This window comes from Eptesicus fuscus, chromosome 11 (assembly GCF_027574615.1).
Source record: "Eptesicus fuscus isolate TK198812 chromosome 11, DD_ASM_mEF_20220401, whole genome shotgun sequence".
Lineage (NCBI taxonomy): Eukaryota > Metazoa > Chordata > Mammalia > Chiroptera > Vespertilionidae > Eptesicus > Eptesicus fuscus.
In genome coordinates this window covers 53,285,777-53,305,150 of record NC_072483.1, presented here as the reverse complement: position 1 = coordinate 53,305,150, position 19,374 = coordinate 53,285,777, and the positions used below count along the sequence as shown (strand labels likewise).

Below are 19,374 nucleotides of genomic sequence, written 5' to 3'. Positions count from 1 at the left end.
CTGGAATTCTCTTTCTCCAGGCTACATCCTCCAGATATCTCTCTTCATTATTGAGCATCAGTTTCTTTCATGAACTCCCAGTTGGAGTTCCATATTGCGTGTCTCTCCTGTGTCCTCCTTTAGCTGTCCCAATGCTGACCGCCCTCTAGCTCTGTTGGGTCTATTTCATTAAATCTGAATTTTGTGTTATCTTCCTTGAGAAAGTGCATCTCCTGTAAGGAAGGCACCACTTCCTTGGTTCTATGACTGGCAGAGTGGAAATGATTATAGATGTCAATATTTGTATAGGTATAGCCGAAACCTGTTTGGCTCAGTGGATAGAGCGTTGGCCTGCGGACTGAAGGGTCCCAGGTTCGATTCCGGTCGGGGGCATGTGCCTTGGTTGCGGGCACATCCCCAGTAGGGGGTGTGGAGGAGGCAGCCGATCGATGTTTCTCTGTCATCGATGTTTCTAACTCTCTATCCCTCTCTCTTCCTCTCTGTAAAAAATTAATAAAATATATATTAAAAAAATATTTGTATAGGTATCATTGTGACTGGGCTATGCCTGATTTTATAAAGCTTGACCTTTTGCTGTGTTTCTTTCCTCCTTAATTTTAGAAAATACTGAAGAACATATTTCTAAACACAGTTTTATGAAGTGCTCTCAGTCTTCTATTATTAACATCAGTAATAAATGAACAAACAGAAAGGCTAGCTATGCAAAAACATCATAAATTGCCAGTTTATTGTTACAAAGTCAACATGTTAGATTAGATGTCAAGGGATGATGGTTGAGTGCTAGCCCACATTATTGCACTAAATTTGGTATGGATTACTATTATTCTGCTCTTAGCTTTGGACCATGAAGTCAAATTTTGGAGAAGCAAAAATAATCAACAAACTACCATTTTAAAAAGTTGGTTCATAAGACAAAGTGTGTAAAAGTATAACACAATATGATTCAGTAAACACCCACCATCCAGTTTAAGAAAAAAAAAAAAAGATCATTACTTTTGAGTCATTGTATTAATCTTCCCTAATCCCATCTCATTTATTTCCACCACAGAGGTAACCACTGTCCTAATTTTAATTTAATGTTTCTTTGCTTTTCTAGACAGTTTCATCCCATAGATTTGAATTCCTGCAAAATATGTTGTTATATTTTGCATGTCTCTAAAATTTCTGTAAGTTAAATTATATACTGTATATGGTTTTCTGTGGCTTGCTTTTTTGTTCAACGTATAATCCCTAGTCACATGAATTTATAATTCATTCATTTATTTTCACTGCTGCAAAGTGTCCCATTGTATGAATATGCCTCACTGTACTTATCTACTATGTTGTTGATAGACATTTGAATTCAGTGTTTTGCTGTCACATATAAATGCCGAGGACACCCTTGTATATGTTTCTAAGTACATAGGTGCAAGAGGCTTTCTAGGGTCTGTACCCAGGAGAATGACATGTTGGTCATAAAAGATAAGCATCTTCACCTTTATAGGAAATGTACAATTCTTGTCCAATCATTGTTCTTTTTTCTCATGAAAAACAGCCATGTAGCTAGCATAATTAATATCTCAAAAATACTTCTTGCTAATACAATGTGGTGAGCTTGAATGTACCATATCCTTATGTCTATCTATAGGCAGACTCTTACCACGTCTCTTCCTGATTAGTGATGCAGCTTTTTACATTTTCTCCACACTTAGCAGTCCATTCCAATAAGGGAGACTGCCCGATGATCCATAGAACCAACAGTGTGGACTGTTGAGCAAAAAGGCAACAATTATTTCTGTGGGATTGAGCATAAAAATTTCATGCCCTGATCCAGTCGTTAGAAGCAATGATGTCTGAAAACAGTAAACTGTGGGAGCTGAAGCAGTGACTACTTCGTAAAATCACATTATACTTTATGATAAAATGTGTATTTATTTTAGACCATCATTATTTCTTGACTTTCTACCCATGTACTTTCAATCTGCCACACAGCTAATACTAGATTTTAAATGAAAATCTTAAGGTGCATTATATCATGATTTTTACATGATGTGTTTGGATGGTACTTGAATTTAAAATTATTTTATGTTTCTCTTCTTATGCTGAAGAAAAAAAAGGAAAGGAATTTTTCAATATAAATGGAGAGGAGAGAAGGGAGAGGAGAGTGAGAGAGATGTGGCATTTAGTAGATCTGTCCTATAACTGTGTGTATATGGTACGCGTGCATGCCTGTGTGTGTGTGTGTGTGTGTGTGTGTGTGTGTGTGTGTGTGTGTGTGTGTGTGATGTATCACACCAGAAATATCAAAATTATTTACCTGCTTAGTCTGTCTTTCTCCTCAAGTATATTTTTCCTCAGTAATAAATGCCAACTGATTATTTTAATAATGAATGAAATGGACTTCAGACTGATCCACAGCCCTCCCCAAGAAGCTAAAAGGGTGAAACCTTCTCCGCACAAAGCCTGATGGTGTAGATCATGAAATAAAGACAACCATTTCAGATATGTTTTTCATTAACATGTTATTTCCCTCGAGATATAAAAACACCATGACAAAATTTAATTGACTTATTCTTTCACTAAAACTCATTCTAAAATCATCCAAGAAACAGAGGGTACCTTTTAGAACTATGTTGTCTCCCTGCGAAGGTTGTGTCCTCTCTTCTGGTGTCTGGGACATGGGTTCATATTTTCCCCAGTAATCATTACCAAGTCATTATTTATCAGCGGTAGAACATAAGGGTACAGTTTTGTGTTTTAAATCCAGGGTTGATGACTAATTGTTATCTCCACTGGGGAAAGCATTTGCTTTTTTGTTCTCTGCACTCACCCACTTCCCTGAATAGTTTGCAGTTGGTTACCAAGAATGATAATTTGCAGAGAGGTAGCACGGGGAATCCTTTTCAGAGCATTTCTTGTTTTTCCTCCTGATTTTTCTCTACACAGACCTAGATAATGCCAGAAATCCAATTACCTGAACACGGGTATCTGTGCTAAATTTCTCACTGGCTCAATGCTAATTCTGGCAACCTGAATTGTCTTTACTGAGCAGGAAGGATTCCAATTCATCAGACAATGCAGTGACTTGGGATAGAACACCAAAAGTGGATTGGCCGTATTCTGAGGTTTCTTACTATAGAATCTATAGTATAGATACAAAAGTTTCCAGTTAATAGAAATATTGGAGATTTCTTTAATTCACAGGTGAGAAAATAGAGACTCGGAGAGCTGAAGGAACTTGCCTAAGGCCACACAACTTCCTTGAGGCAGGGCACAGAACAGACTGCACCTCTGGTTCCTAATTCAGTTCTTCTCTGAGTGGCCTTTTGGGGGCACCTGCTGCTGAGGGTTGCCTGGGCAGTAGAGTGACCACACCTTCCTTCCTCTCTCCACACAGGCACATGAACTTACGGCTGGCAGACCTACCTTTTGGTCCTGTCTGCTCCACTTACCAGCCGAAAAATCTTGGACCTATTGCTTGCACACATACCGTAGCATGTAAAATTCTGCATACATATTTTGTAAACCATGGAGTCCTGTATGAATATCAGGCGAAAATATTGGTCTGGTTGAGGACTAGTGTTTTAGTTCCAGGATCTAAAAGTAGATCCTTTCCTCTGCATGAGGGGCCTAACACAGAGCTGCAGACCAGCCGAATTTGGATCGTGGACAAGCCAACTTCAATGTCCCCTTCCTCCAGAGACATGGGGGAAGAGAAAAGTCTCTGCACAAAGAGGACAGTTAGGGTGATTGTTGGTTGACAGTAAAGAAGGGATGGTCGCAATAATCTGACAGCCTGCAGGACTTCAGGAAGGCTAGGTCTTCTCTTTTCTGGTTAGAGAAGGAGCAATGGCAGATATCCACAGGTGGTGAAGGCTGGATGTATGTCCCGTGGCCTTGGGCTGCCTTGGGAAGATGATCACCAGATCCTACCTTATAGGGGCAAGCGATATGCAGACCTGAGTCTTCACAAGAGTGGTCAGACATCCAAGGTTCAGGTTACCTGGGCAGATCGGGGTGATCAAGCTCAGGGGCTAACTGCACTGCCCAGCCCCAAGCAACCCACCAATCCTTTAAACATGTAGCTAAAAGCCAGTCACATTGGTTTATTTCAAACACAACTTTGGTGCCTTCCTTCAAACTACTGTATCAGTCAAGGCAATGCACAAACTCCAAAATCTCTGTGACTTAATACATTAGAAGTTTAGTTTTTGCTCATGTTAAAGCCCAGGTGGATGTTCCTGATCAGTGGTAGTGGGTAGGGTGTTCCCTTCTCCAGGAATGAAATTGCTCAGCAGCAGCTATGAATGACTTGCCCAGTGGACCATTTCGTAGATTCTTCCGATCTCTAACTGCAGGTGCTGAACCCAGTACATCCTCATGTACATTTGGTAGTTTCTTCTCCAATTTCAATGAACACACCAAGCTTGTCAGTTGGGGGATTCATGATATCAGTAGCTATTTTCTGTTAATAAGAGGTAGTTTATTCTATCAAGCTTTGCTTTAACTATATAGTTAAAGTGTAAAGTATATTTCCAATTTCTGTGAATTTTCAGCCTTGTAATAACTTCTCTGAAACTTAGCCCAAAAATATGCAGCACGAGAATGATCCTTATTTTGAAATCTCAGTTTTGAAACTGTTGGTCTTTCTTTTGATAAAAGCTACAAAGGAATGTTTTAATGTGATATAAAGCTCATCCCAAGTGCTGTCAGATGCTTGCTGAGAGGGCTCTGGGGCAAGTAATCATAGTTATCCACCTGCTGGGTGTTCTCTTTGTGGCTGTGTTAAATATTTAATGGAGTCCCCTCCTTGCGGTGAACAGAGCGACTTAGAGGGCGAGCCACAGTGATTACTTGCCTGCTGTCTGGCTGTTCAAGTTGACTCTTAGCAGTAGTACCTGCTGGGCTTGATAGCATACATGGTTTTATAGCCAAGCTCCTTAGTTTATGGGTGGAAAATTATGACATAATGGTTATATAAGGATAGTCACAGACTGGAACTAAATTTCTGAGTTTTAAATTTTGCAACGTTATGAAGATCAGAATATGTTTATTCTGTTACAAGAATCTGTGATCCTTGAAAAGGATAGAAGATGAAAATGACCTATTAAATATAACTGATTATATATATTTATAGTGGCTTAAGAAACACCTGTTCATGAGTTATCATGTTCGTAGATATTGTAGTTTTATTGGATGTTTGCTCCTTGGGAGGGGGTATCCATGCTTTTAAATTTTAAGTCACATATCACAACTCTGCTCACAAACTCTGCAAAGTCTCTTTATTTTACTAGAGTAGCAGCCAAATTTATAATTCTTTCAGAGGCTTACAGTGCCCTTACACAATCTGGTTTCTGATTATCCACCCCAGCCCTTTCTCATACTTCTCCAGCCACACTGGTCTCCTTGTAATTCCTAGAACATGCATCTCACACACCTACCTCAGGGCCTTTGCAATGGCTACTCCTTCAACTGAAATACTTTTACCCCAATTGTTGTATAACTCACATCCTTACCTCTTTAAAATCATCATTCAGATGTTACCTGTTAGTAAGGCCTGACATCCTTGATATTCCTAATCCCTTTTATCCTGCTCTATTTTTGCCCTTAGTCCCAAACACCTTCTAACATATAATTTATTTGTGTACTTTTTGTATTGTTTACCATCTGTCTTCCCTCATAGAATGTAAGCTCAAGGAAGGTCAGGATTTTGTCAGTTTTGTTCTCTGATGTATCTCCAATAACTAGAACAATGTTTAGTATGCAATAGACATTACCATTGAATATTGTTTAGTTTTATTGAATATATTATCTATATTATTAATAAATATATTAAATACTATGCGGCTGTCATGGCTCAGTGGTTGAGCATTGACCTATGAACCAGGAGGTCACAGTTCAATTCCCAATTGGGGAACATGCCTGGATTACGGGCTTGATCTGCAGTGTGGGGCGTGCAGGAGGTAGTCAATCAATGATTCTCTCTTATCACTGATGTTTCTATCTCTCCTCCCTTCTTCTCTGAAATCAATAAAAAGATATTTTTAAAATACAGATTTAAATACTATTAAATGTAGAATAACTTGGTGTAGAATATATTTTAATATATTTGTAGAAAAAGATAAGGATGAAGTTATATCAAACTGTTAATAGCTGTCATTTCTAGAGATGGCAAGATCAGTGCTTTTGATTTTATTTTTACTTAAAAATTCACAAGTGTTTCTGTTATTTTTGTATAATCAGGCAAAATTATAAAGATGCTTTAAAATTTTAGCCCCTTTATATTTTACCAAGCTATCATAAGCCCTCTAAAAACTATAAACTATTATTGAAAACCAGAATTGAAATAACGTAAGATCTAGGTAAATTAACTTGCCTTGCTATATCCTTAGGGAATTCAAGTAGATTACTTTCTATTGCCTTTGCCTGCATGGAGTGTTGCTTGGATATTATTCTAAGATCCTTGTCTGAAACTGTCCCAATAGCATGCACATAAAGCACATTTGCAGATGACCTGCTACTGCATCAGGTGACTTCTTGTAGTGCATACTCTATTTACAAACATCTTCATGATGCAATTATTCTGGCCTTGCTTTAGTTGGCATTGTGCTTGAGAATTCAACTCCCAATAGTTAGCTGTGCTCTAGAACATCATCTGAGAAGATTTCTGCTCTTCTTTTCATACTAGATTCAAAAGAACACCTTAAAACAAATACACTAATGCACAGCGAGCCATTATTTAGTCAACATAAGGTACAATATTCTACTGCTTAATTTAATATTTTCTCCCATTAGTGTAGTGATGAAGAGAATTTCAGAACCATTATATGAAGGGTTTGTTTTCTGCCTGCAACAGGAATGAATAATTGGACTCTACATTTAAATGGGAAAGGTGCAGCAAGGGGAATGGCAAAATATAACTAAAAAGTAGGGCAGGCTTTGTGCATGAATGGCTTGGCAGTCTATGTATGTGTCACAAATTCAGCAGTGGGTAACCCATCAGTGCCTAGTTCTCCTCTGCCATGGTGGCCAATGCCCAGAGTTACACAGTCAAATCTAAGGTATTATGATCTTAACTCTGTCATTCTTCAGTCATACACAGTTATTCCATATGAAGTTCTTTCCCTGATCTTTTTGTTAAAGCCTGTTATAGACAACTCAATAGGTCTTACCCTTATCGTGAGCACTTAAGGATAATGGGGCTACAGTCTCTGAGATCATTCAACGTAGAGAATTAAAGTCCATTTCGCCTGTCAGATCTTAATAGGAAAACACCCCTGCAATCTGGGATACTGAGCACTAGCCCAGCAGGACAGTTCATTGTCTACTAGAGGCCCATTGCACGAAGAGATTCGTGCAATAGGCCTTTCTTCCCTTGGCTTCCAGCACCGGTTTTCCTTTGGCATCCAGGACCCAGGCCTTTGCTCCAGCCGGAGTCTGCTGCCTTTGTCTTCGCTGCAGACTCAGGCTGGAGTCTGCCATCTTCGCTGCAGACTCAGGCCGGAGTCTGCCATCTTCATCTTTGCTGCAGACACTGGCCAGAGGTCTTTGCTGCAGACTCCAGCCAGAGTCTGCCGTCTTCGCTGCAGCCTGCAGTCTTGTCTTCGCTGGGTCTGGAGTGCTGCTCCTGTAGATCCCTTCACACATCCCCCTCCCTCTCATAGCAGGTGTCCTGCCCCGCCCGGCCACTCCATGCCTGGAATGGCTGAGCGGCCACCATCTTTGTCCTTCTAATTTGCACATTCCCTCCTGATTGGCTGGTGGGTGTAGTGGAGGTATGGTCAATTTACATGTTTGTCTATTATTAGGTAAGATTCTCTGTAACACCTTCATAATGCCTTCTGGTCATCACTTATGTTTCTGTTACAAAGGGAAATGCACACAATTGAAACCAGTAAGAGTTAGAGCTCCGTGGATCTGTTGAAATGCATTAGCAACCAGTAATTTCCCAGTTGCTGATACTTAAGGTAGGCCAGTTTGAGATTCTTTCCAGAAAGTTGGTAGGGTATGGTAGAGAAGATTGGACAGTGGATGTAAGAGTTCCAGATGACCAGGAGGGTGAAGAAGCTTAGGGGGATTACTAATATGTGAATAGAATATAAAATGGGGTAGTGTGGGTGATGAAGATAAATAGGAGTCCCATAGTTCTAAGAGTCAAACAAACTTTGCTGCATAGGTTGTGGAGACAGTGCCTCATTTCTAAGCCCAAAGGTCAGTTGTTATTTTTTTCTAGGAATGCTCATGTCAGGAACTTGTAGGCATTGTTCTAGGAGCCATTAGGATTGATCCCATGTGCAGGTAAGGTGGGCAAAAAGAAACCGCTTCTCTATTGTTTCAAGGAAATCAACTGGCCCACTGGAAACATCTCTCTCAGCTTGTTCCAGTGCCATAATTTTCTCCAGTAGATTGGCATTTGGAGGATAAAGTTTTGTTTGAGATTATTGTTAAAGTTGTACATATCTTTCTAGGGAAAGGAAACACATTGCACATTAATAAATTATCATCAATTAATTTAACATTTTCTTTAACTACCTTTGAGAGGCTGGAAAATAAGACAAGTATGTTTTGATGGCTCCTAGAGATAAACCATCTTTAATTAGATCCGTTAACTGGGAAACTGTACTTATTTTTGGTAAAAAAAAAAAAATCTCTTTCATTTCACTGACAAACAGTCTAAGCTTTGTCTTCCTCACCACCAGCCTCTCAAACTGTCTCTGTCCTTGTTTATCTCCTTTACCACATCTTCCCTTTCTTCTTGGTCTGTGACCTCTTTCCTCAGCTGCTTAAGATTTCCTAAGGGAGGTTAGACAGAGCCTACAGTTATCCTACAGTTGACAGAGGCAATTGTGCCTACTGTTCAGTGCTGGTTCAGGACCACCAACAATTGGCTCTCAGCAAAACAAAACAGACCCAAAACATTCTAGTGCTGCTCTGGCTAACCCAAGACTATACATTATGCCTTCCAGGTTCCTGTAAAATTGACTTCCTTCTCCTCATGCTCACTAGCATTGCTGTAATGTAGACATTGCCTTAGGGAGAAGAAGAAAAAACACTTTGTTCTTATAGAAGATAAAGTTGATGGATGTGTTTGTTATTATCTGGCTTCCTTTGAGCCAGTATCTCCATCTTCCAGGTAGTCAATTTCTCTAAGTCTTATCTGATAAGTATATGAGATATTTCATGTGAAAACCCTGAACAGGTGTCATACATGGAGTGAACATCCAGTAAAAGTTAGCTTATAATCATCATTGTCATCCTTATCTTTGGTATGGAGGCTTTGGTTGATTCATACTTGGTTAGGGCTTGGTTTCCTTGTGAGGTTTTAAATTAAAAGAGATAGGTGTACATTAAAAATTAAATTATACTGTGTTTTTTAAAATATTATTTTAAAATACTTGTTATGAAGAGTAGAAGAGAGAAATGAGTAGATGATGTTTATTTTCAATTAACTACTTTTATATCCTAGGCTGACCAGATATCTGGTTTTCACATAAGATCCGTTCTCTGCGTACCTATTTGGAATAGCAGCCACCAAATAATTGGTAAGTCATCACCTAAATGTTCAAACACTTTTATAAGAAATAAAAATTTAATTTAAAATATACCCATATCTTTTTTTATGTATTCCCCTTTTTTATGTCTAGGATTCATCAACCTATGTCTCATACTCTTGTGTAATCTCTTAAGTGCAGACTACATTAATCCCATCAATGAACAAACATCTATTTTGAAGTTGGAGGGGATCTCAGAAAGCAACTAATAGGATTCTTTTACCTCAACCTTTGGAAACTAAGGCAGGGCGGTGGGCTGCAAAGATGAATAAAATCTCAGCGTGAGTTGGTAGCAGGGTTAGAACTAAAACTCAGGCCTCCTAACTCCTAGTACAAACTCTCTTACTACATCTACATATTTACATCTATGCATTTACACATGGACTAAATGCAAAGAAAGAAGGAACATGAATTACTAGACATATACTGAACATACATTCTTCTGTCTAGATGATTCTGAAATAAGCTACACTTTCCCCAGAATAAGGGAATTGTGGACCAAAGCAGCTTCCATTTCTTCTCTCCCTCCTTGCTCCCTTCTCTCCCTTCAAAAATCTAGTCAGGAAAACATTAAATCTAAGAAGGAAGTCAGTGATTAAAGTAAAGAAGTTGTGAAGGATGTAAGCATTAGTTAAAATTATTGAAATGCAATGAAAATGTGATTTTTTCCTAAGAGGCATAAGGTAACTAATGTATTTGGTAACCAATGTATCTATTTGCCTCTCTGTCTCCCCAAGTTTGCCTCTTAAACTCTAAGACACTGCCACTTACCAATTTGCTGCTCTGTAAAGGTTGTCAAGACTTGAATTCTAAGAAAATTTTTTTCATCAGTTTGCTTAATTTGTAGAAAAACATTAGTACATTATTAAACATATAGAATATTCTAAGATTTAGGAATTTGAGCCCCTAGTACAAAGCATTGAATTGCATCATGTACAGAATTTTAAATATATTTAAGTTGAAAGAGAAGAGGAAGTCCATAAGAAACACCATATGTTATCTATTGATGTCCAATGTAAATCTCACATACAGTCTTTCATTTCATTCCTAACAGTAAATATCTGTTATTCTTTCAAAATTAAGACTGTAGTTTGCTTGTTACATGCCAAAAGATTTGCATTTAATTATATATGTCTTTTAGCATATAATGACTTACCTCCCTGGTGGAAAGTTAGGTGTTTTAAAAAATAGAAGCATGCTTTAGAATTATAGCTATTTTCTTTGTTTGTACTAAATAGGGACACAGGAGAGTGATTTTTAAGATTGATGAGTTTTTTTGGTTAAACTTGTGGGTTTTAATAGTCATGTCCCCAAACATCTGGTATAATGCCAGAAATGAACTTTGGAAAGAGGAAGCACATGTAAGTTAAGTTTGTTAGAAATATAGGTACTCACTGGTAGCAGTCAACAGCACTAACTTTGCTTTGAAGGTTAACTGTATCATTATCCCTTACATATTACCCTTTGAGTAATATGCTTTACAAACATGCAAACGTTGTCTCATTTAATCTTCATAATCCTCTGAGACAGTTAACATTTCAACCCCCATTTTACAGATGAGGAAATTCAGTGCTAAAAAATTTAGGTAACTTGCTCAAGGTAATACTGATGGTGGAGTTGAAATTTGAACTAAGATAATCTAACTTCAGGGCCAGTGTTCTTAAGCACTATGTCACACTGTCTCACTCAAACATTGTGCTTCAGGGAATTGAAAAAATAAAAAATTATATATATACTAGAGGCCCCTTGCAGGAAGATTCTTGCAATAGGGCTTCCTGCTGCGGTCTCCGCTGCCCCGCCTGCTTCCCTCCCTTCTCCCCGCCCCGCCTGCTTCCCTTCCTTCTCTCTCTCCCCGCCTGCTTCCCTCCCTTCTCCACTGCCCCACTTGCTTGCTTCTCCACAGCTTAGCTCCCTTCTGCAGTGCTTGGCTTCTTTCTACGCTGTCTTCAGTCTTTGCTCTGGCCTGGATATGCAAATTAACCGCCATCTTGGTTGGGTTAATTTGCATACTCGCCCTGATTGGCTGGTGGATGTGGCTTGTGGGTGTAGCGAAGGTACAGTCAATTTGCATGTTTCTCTTTTATTAGAGAGGATATATATATGTGTGTGTGTGCCAGATTTATCAGATTTATTGTGTACAGTCATCTTGAAAACCATTTTCAAGAAATAGGTTGATATCTGGTAGAACTCCAGGCTTTACTGAGACCTAGTTGGGATCTCACAGCCTGGAAAGTAGACTGCATTTCAGCACATCTCAGATCTGCTGCCATGCACATAACAGGTACTAGAGAGACCAGAGATTAAACTGGGGTGTCTGGAGTCACTTAAAGGAGGCATAGAATCAGCTGGTGCTTACTGTATTGTAGCAACACAGTCTCTAGTGCTGAAAATGACCACATATGCCAAAATCTTCCTACAGGAGTGGCTCAAGTGTTAAATAGACTTGATGGAAAACCTTTTGATGATGCAGATCAACGACTTTTTGAGGTAAGAAAATAAAGCAAGAATTATAGCTGAGACACCAATAGTCTCCTGGTTGCAGCTTGCCCAGAGTTGTAAGGATAAATAATCATTAATTATCTTAATATGTAAATAGTGTGACAGAATTTAAAGGAAGATTTAAAGACTATACAGATGCTTAGGTAGTATTTGATTCTATTTTTTTACTAATTAGATTATTTTGTGACCATTGACTAGTTTTATCCTCATTTTTTTTTTTTTTTTTTTTTTACCGAACTGAGTCAACCACTCTCTATTCAAAGTGTTAATTGTCTTATCCTTGTCTTGTTTGGGTGTGTTCAGAGCTGTGAGACCCCCCTAGTCAGCTCTTCCAGGTGTGTCATCATCACCTCTCTTTTGTTTACAAGCTTCCTTTTACTCCAGTCTGCCCTTTAGCTAGAGAGGTTGGCCTTGAATATGCTTCTTTGTAGACTTTGTACTAGTGACCAACATGAAAACTCCATGATTATTTTTTTTAGCTGAGAATACTTTACAGCTTCTTTACTAACTGGTTCCATATCAATCCTCCTTCCTCTTAACATTTAAAGGTGGGTATAGTAACTTGGTTTCTTTACCAAAATATTTTATAGGCTAGATACTGAAAGAGGTTGCTTTGGGTCAGTTGGAATGGAATGACTAACATCAGTCTACAGCCTAAACAAAGAACACATTTAAACAGACTGTACGCATGTTTTGAAACGCATGAAGTCGTTTCTTCACAATGACCGTAAACTAACATTTTCTCTGATGCACATTGTGAGCTATAAAGCTGTTATATGACAATAGTAATTATGAATTTTAATGTGCGTATTTCCCCAAGGCCTAACTCTGTGTACTATAAAATTATATTTTCAGGCCCATCGCTGATGACTGCCTGCTTTTATATTAGATTATTCCAATGAGTTATTGCAATTTTTAATTAGTGGGCTTTCTCTTCCTTAGGCTTTTGTCATCTTTTGTGGTCTGGGCATCAACAACACAATTATGTATGATCAAGTGAAGAAGTCCTGGGCCAAGCAGTCTGTGGCTCTTGATGTAAGTACAGTATCTATGTCAGAATTGTATGCTAAAAAGCCCTAATTTTATGAGGGGAAAAATCCTTGTTAACTTGTCAATTTTTAATGATCTATTCATTGGGTTTTAATCATGTTAGAGTCATGGGTATGAATTTGATGAAAACTAGAGACCCTCTCTAGAAAATGCATACATGAACACAATTTTATATATAATTTCAGGGAGTTCACAGATTCTTTGAAGCCCATCCATGTATGTTGTATGGTTAAAAATAGATTTTAAATATTAGGTTCATTAAAAGTGATAATTCAAAAATAATTTCTCAGGATTTTAAGTGTATTATGAACTTATTTTGAACACATATAGATATTCCAAAAATTCACAACTAAAAGAACAATTCTTTTTAAAAAATTTTTTTTATTGATTTCAGAGAGGAATGAGAGGGAGAAAGAGATAGAAACATCAATGATGAGAAAGAATCATTGAACGACTGCCTCCTATATACCCCACACTGGGGATCGAGCCTGAAACCTGGGCATGTGCCCTGACAGGAATCAAACCGTGACCTTCTGGTTCCTAGGTCAATGCTCAACCACTGAGCCATGCGTGCCAGGCTAAAAGAACAATTCTTTTTTTTTTTTAAATCTCTATTGTTGAAAGTATTACATATGTCCTCCTTTTTCTCCCATTAACCTCTTCCAGCCTACTCCTGTCCCCCACCCCCAGGTCTTCACCACTCCATTATCTGTGTCCATGGGTTATGCGTATATGCGTACAAGTTTATTGGTTTATATCTCCCCACCCATCCTCCCCTGCCATCCCCCTGAAGTTCAGTAGTCTGTTCCTGCTTCTTATCTCCCCTGAATCCCAGCTTGTTTTGACCCAAGACCTATTTTCTTCCTGCTCTGTAGCTATATCAAAGATTTTGTTTATATCTATGAAACACTTATTAAGTAGGGCAGATAAAATGTCAGTGCCAAGATAACACTTTATAGAGCAATCTATATACTATATAAAAGTATAAGTGACCATTCGACCAGTAGCTACATAAGTGAACTGTAAACATGCAACCCACCAATAAAATTCTTTCTCATCATTGATGTTTCTATCTCTTTCTCCCTCTCATTCCTCTCTGAAATCAATTTAAAAAAATAAAAAAAAGAATTGTTTTTAGTTGTGAATTTTTGGAATATCTATATGTGTTCAAAATAAGTTCATAATTAAAATCCTGAGAAATTATTTTTGAATTATCACTTTTAATGAACCTAATATTTAAAATCTATATTTAACCATACAACATATATGGATGGGCTTCAAAGAATCTGTGAACTCCCTGAAATGCTCACTGACCACCAGGGGGCAGACGCTCCGAACAGTAGGTTAGCTTGCTGCTGGGATCCGGCCAATCAGGACTGGGCGAGAGGGGCTGGACACACCCTGGAGCCCTCCTGCGGTCCATTCCTGACTCTGATCGTGCACCGGTGGGGTCCCTTGGCCTGGCCTGGGCCCTCTTGCAATCTGGGACCCCTTGGGGGATGTTGGAGAGTGGGTTTTGGCCTGATCCCTGCAGGCCAGGTCGAGGGACCCTACCAGTGCACGAATCCGTGCACTGGGCCTCTATTATAATACAATACATACCTAATTTTCAAAACATTCCATGTACCAAGTGAGATGTTACTAGAAAAAGAAAACCAAGGGGGAGGATAAGTCAGCAAGTCAGTGCTACCTGCAGTACTCTGAGGTTTACAAGACATAAAATTATAGTTATTTATTTACATACTTTTTTTCTCCTATCTAAACTGTGAATTCTAGAAGCACAGAGATTTTTATCATTTTTGCAATCTTATTCCCAATGCCTAACAGGGTGCCTAACACCGAGGAAGTATTTTTGAGGGTTTTTGTTTTATGTTATTTTTTAAATTTTTCACTTTTATTGAGTGGTTTTTGAATGGAGAGAGGGAAGGAGAGAATGATGGAAGGTATTTTTTTGCTCTTTCTCTGAGTTAGTTTAGCTTTGTTATATGTAACATCTTTGTAATAATACAAACAATATCTAGAGAATTAATTAACACATAGGTGAACTGTAAACATGCAACCCACCAATAAAAATCACTACTAGAGTGTTAAGGTCTGTGTACAGAACTATTTTCAAATCCTAGCTCTGTCACGTACCTCAGTTGGGAGTATTAAGTGAAATGATGCATGTGAATATTTTAATACTCAATAAAATCACATAGATAGCAATAATGCTACATTATCACTTGTAGAAGTATATTTATTACTGAGAAATCACCATGTATTGGGCGTAAGAGCAAAGGACAAGAATTTGGAGCAGCAAACATTGAGTCATGTCTCCTTCACCATCATCACATTCTGATCTCCAGAGTTGCCTCACCCATTGTTTCTTAGTTTCTGCAACTATAAAAAAGGAGGACATACAATATACTAGTCGCACTGAAACCCTACTTCCTATTGTCATGGTATAATTCTCACACACATACATAGAACCATAGAACATCTTAAATCTCCCCATATTCTTATTCCTTACCTCCCTCATAGTAGATCTTCCTCCTGTTGAGAAGGGGTTAAAATAACTGGGTTGAAGCACAAATGGTTGTTTGCCAATGAAAGTCAGCATTCTCACTGACACTGGTTTCTAATCCACAGATTCTGTTACCTAGAAAGTGCTAATATTGTCACAGTCTATTCACACATGAATTGCTTATTTGGGTTCATAGTGAAACCCTCTTGTTTGTGTAACTCAGAAACATTCTGTCTTTAGACACAGAAATTATTACTGACACTCCCAAATTTCCAGCACAACTCTGAGCCTTATGACAATCTCACCCTTTCAGAAGTTGACTTACATGTGTAGACTTATATGTTTTGTGTGCTTTATTTTGTGCCATTGTCAAAAGTGGCATTCCCAGTCAGAATTCTGTTGTCGCCATCTTGGTTTTATCCCTCCCACCTCCACTCAATCCCTACCTCACCAGATACCAAATTCTTGACTCTATTGATCAGGCAGCATACACCCCTTCTTTAGCCCAGGAATCCATATACAAGAATAGCTAGAAGGATTTCTTTTCCTCCCTTCCCTCCCTCCCTCCCTCCCTCCTCTCTTCCTTCCTTCCTTCCTTCCTTCCTTCCTTCCTTCCTTCCTTCCTTCCTTCCTTCCTTCCTTCCTTCCTTCCTTCCTTCCGATCCCTAGTAGCAAAATACCTAGAAGAGTAACTGTAGCATTACCATCTGATTGAGACACAACAGCCCAACAGGGCTTCTTGTTCAAAGCTAAAGAAGGGCTCAAGTTCACTCACCCATGGCTATGACTGCCCAAAGGGAACCCTCCCCTTCTCCCAGGACCACTGAGGCACTGATGAGAGAAGAGTCCAACTCCTTGTGCTGTACACTATACAGTCTGTGTCTGTGCTGTTCCACATCCCACCTTCTTGCCAGCCCAGGGCTCAGGGAACTGAAGCCTCAGAGTTGGAGCCGGATCAGAGGGGAGGTCTCTGCTCACTTCAGAACAATTTGCCATCGAACGTCTAGCACTGAAAGAGCATTCTCATTGCACGAGCTCTGCTTAGACTGCTAGTTGGTCAGAAAGCTACCTGCAATTTCATTTCTGGGCTATACAGCAAATATCTTCAAATAAATGGGAACATCAATGGATGAAAGTCCTCATGTTCTTTCCTTTGGAAAGACAGATGTCAACTAGCACCTCCAGAGTGGAAGGATTTCTTATCTCACAACTCTGTGAAGACAAAAAATGATTTGTTGAGAGCTACTAAACCCAAACTCTGGAATAGGATCTACAGAACTGTAATATACATTAACTTCTAAAAGATTATATATTTTTAAAATTTATGTATTTATAAATACTGTACATGAATATTAATAATATGATATTAATATTTATGTTAAAAGTATTTTGTTTATATCTATGTATTTATAACCAGCCTAGTCCAATAAAGTACTTAAGTTACTTTATAAGAATATAAATGGTCAGGCAAAATTTTAAAGGTAAGGTAACAACAACAACAGGCTGAGAAAGAGAGAGAAAGACAGACAGTGAGCGCCTGTGCTCCCAAGCCAGGGACAACAGAACCACAAGCAATGCTATCCTTATATCATTTCATTGGCTCCTCCCTAAGGACCTGGGATAATAACCCTCTCCCCTTTTCCATTGTGGGAAGATTCCACACTTGGGTCTGGCCAGGTTCTTCTTCTTATATGTCTCATTTTTGCTTATTTTTATCCTACTTGATCTTGCCCAAGAAGATCTATGTCTAAATGTAGCCTTTTCATTCCTATAATCTTATTGCAGTGTCCTTTTTTCAGTTGGCAACAAGAGTGAAGGGAAATAATCCACCCCATGGCCCCCAGTGACAATAACCACCCTAGAAGCCTCATGGTCTGGAGAGGTAATATGAATACATTTCCTCCTGTGTGTTCATGAGACTCTTGAAAGATAGCGCAGCATTCTCTTCTGTGTTTTAAACATTCTTTCCCCCAGGCATTTTAAATAAAAAGACCTCCTTGATGCATCCTCTGGAAGTAAACATTCTCCAGATAAATTCTCTGGGAAGGCTAATAATGCTCACAGAAATGCTCAGAGCTCACTAGAAGTATATGCTTACTGCAGGCCTTGCTTGGCACCAATGCCCCCACAGAAGGAGGCTGCTTTCCTTGTCTAAGCAAAAGGCAGTGGAGGGACAAGATTTAAAGCTTGTGTTTGACATTGGTCTGATAAATCTAGTCAAGCTACTTAACCACTCAATCTCAGGTTCTTTATATGTTAAATGGGTATGATAAGAAAGGTTTGTTAACAGTTAGGTAAAATTATGCAGGGACAGTGTTTAGAGAGAGTGTTTAGTTAAAGTTAGCACCTAATGAAAGTTAGCTGTTCGCCAAAACCGGTTTGACTCAGTGGATAGAGCGTCGGCCTTCGAACTGAAGGGTCCCAGGTTCGATTCCGGTCAAGGGCATGTACCTTGGTTGCGGGCACATCCCTAGTGGGGAGTGTGCAGGAAATGGCTGATCGATGTTTCTCTCTCATTGATGTTTCTAACTCTCTATCCCTCTCCCTTCCTCTCTGTAAAAAATCAATAAAATATATTTTTAAAAAAAAGAAAGAAAGTTAGCTGTTCTATTAACCAGATTACTTGCTGTCCTTTATTTGCACTGAGTTCAATCTGCTCAGCCCAAGATTTGCAGGAGAACTGTACTCATTGAGAGGCTGGGGAGGAGGTGTGGTATTTTGCCCCTTTTGATCTGGAAGATCACTTTCTGCTTGAAGTTTGAGCTGAAAACAGATCCCCATTTCCTAGATCCTTCACACACCTTGTTTCACACCATTGAGCATCCCAGCAGCATTGCAACCATAGCTGCTATGCTCGAGGCACTACTGCTCACTACAGTACACTACTGCTTGCTGCTGCTCACCACTGCTCACTACTGCTCACTACTGCTCACTACTGCTCACTACAGCTCACTGCTGCTCACTACAGTTCACCACTGCTCACTACAGCTCACTGCTGCTCACCACAGCTCACCACTGCTCGCTCAATGCAAGCCCATTGTCTGTGGCATGTGTTACCCTATGTGCTTCTGCAGAAAAGTCCAGGGCATGGAAATACAAAATTTCCCATGTCAAAAAATAGCCACATAGGTCTTCTAAAACTACACATCTCCAGTGGCAACTGGCCTTCCAGAAAAGACTTGTCATGCTGGAGAGTCCCTTCCCTGTTGCCACATACTGGTCACTTCAGCTCATTTTAGTCTAATCCACAAATGGTGAATAATAACATAAACATACAAAATATTTTCTACTCTTTCGGCTTTTAAAAAATGAAGTGACTAATACATTATCTCATGATTTTATTAACCATTGAATTATAAACACAATTATTTTGATAGATGCTCTTTTTAAAGATCCTCACCTGAGGATATTAGAGAGTGTGGTAGGAGGGAAAGAGCTGGGGTGGGAAAGTGAGAGAAAGGGAGAGAGAGAGAGAGAGAGAGAGAGAGAGAGAGAGAGAGAGAGAGAGAGAGGAGAAATGTGAGAGAGACACATCAATTGGTTGCCTCCCTCACGTGCCCTGACCAGGGGTGAAGAGCCAACCTGCAACCCAGGTGCCCTTGATCAGGAATTGAACCCGTGGCCCTTGTGTTCCCAGGCCGACATTCTAATCACTGAGCCACACCAACCAGGGTGATGCTTTTGTTAATTTCTCATAATTTAGTTCTTTGCTAAAGTCCTTTCTTCTTTTTTAAAGAAATATATTTTTTTATATTTTTATTGATTTCAGAGAGGAAGGGAGAGGGAGAG

General features: G+C 39.1%; 1 protein-coding gene across 2 annotated transcripts in view; it reads left to right on the top strand.

The window, feature by feature from the left end:
• Positions 1-19,374, top strand: part of PDE11A (phosphodiesterase 11A) — a 296,962-nt gene that overhangs the window by 133,794 nt on the left and 143,794 nt on the right. For both annotated transcript variants that reach the window (XM_054722954.1, XM_054722953.1), the window contains 3 exons: positions 9,446-9,521; positions 11,950-12,017; positions 12,972-13,064. In XM_054722954.1, coding sequence (XP_054578929.1) covers positions 9,446-9,521; positions 11,950-12,017; positions 12,972-13,064 — 237 coding nt within the window. The remainder of the gene's footprint in view (positions 1-9,445; positions 9,522-11,949; positions 12,018-12,971; positions 13,065-19,374) is intronic.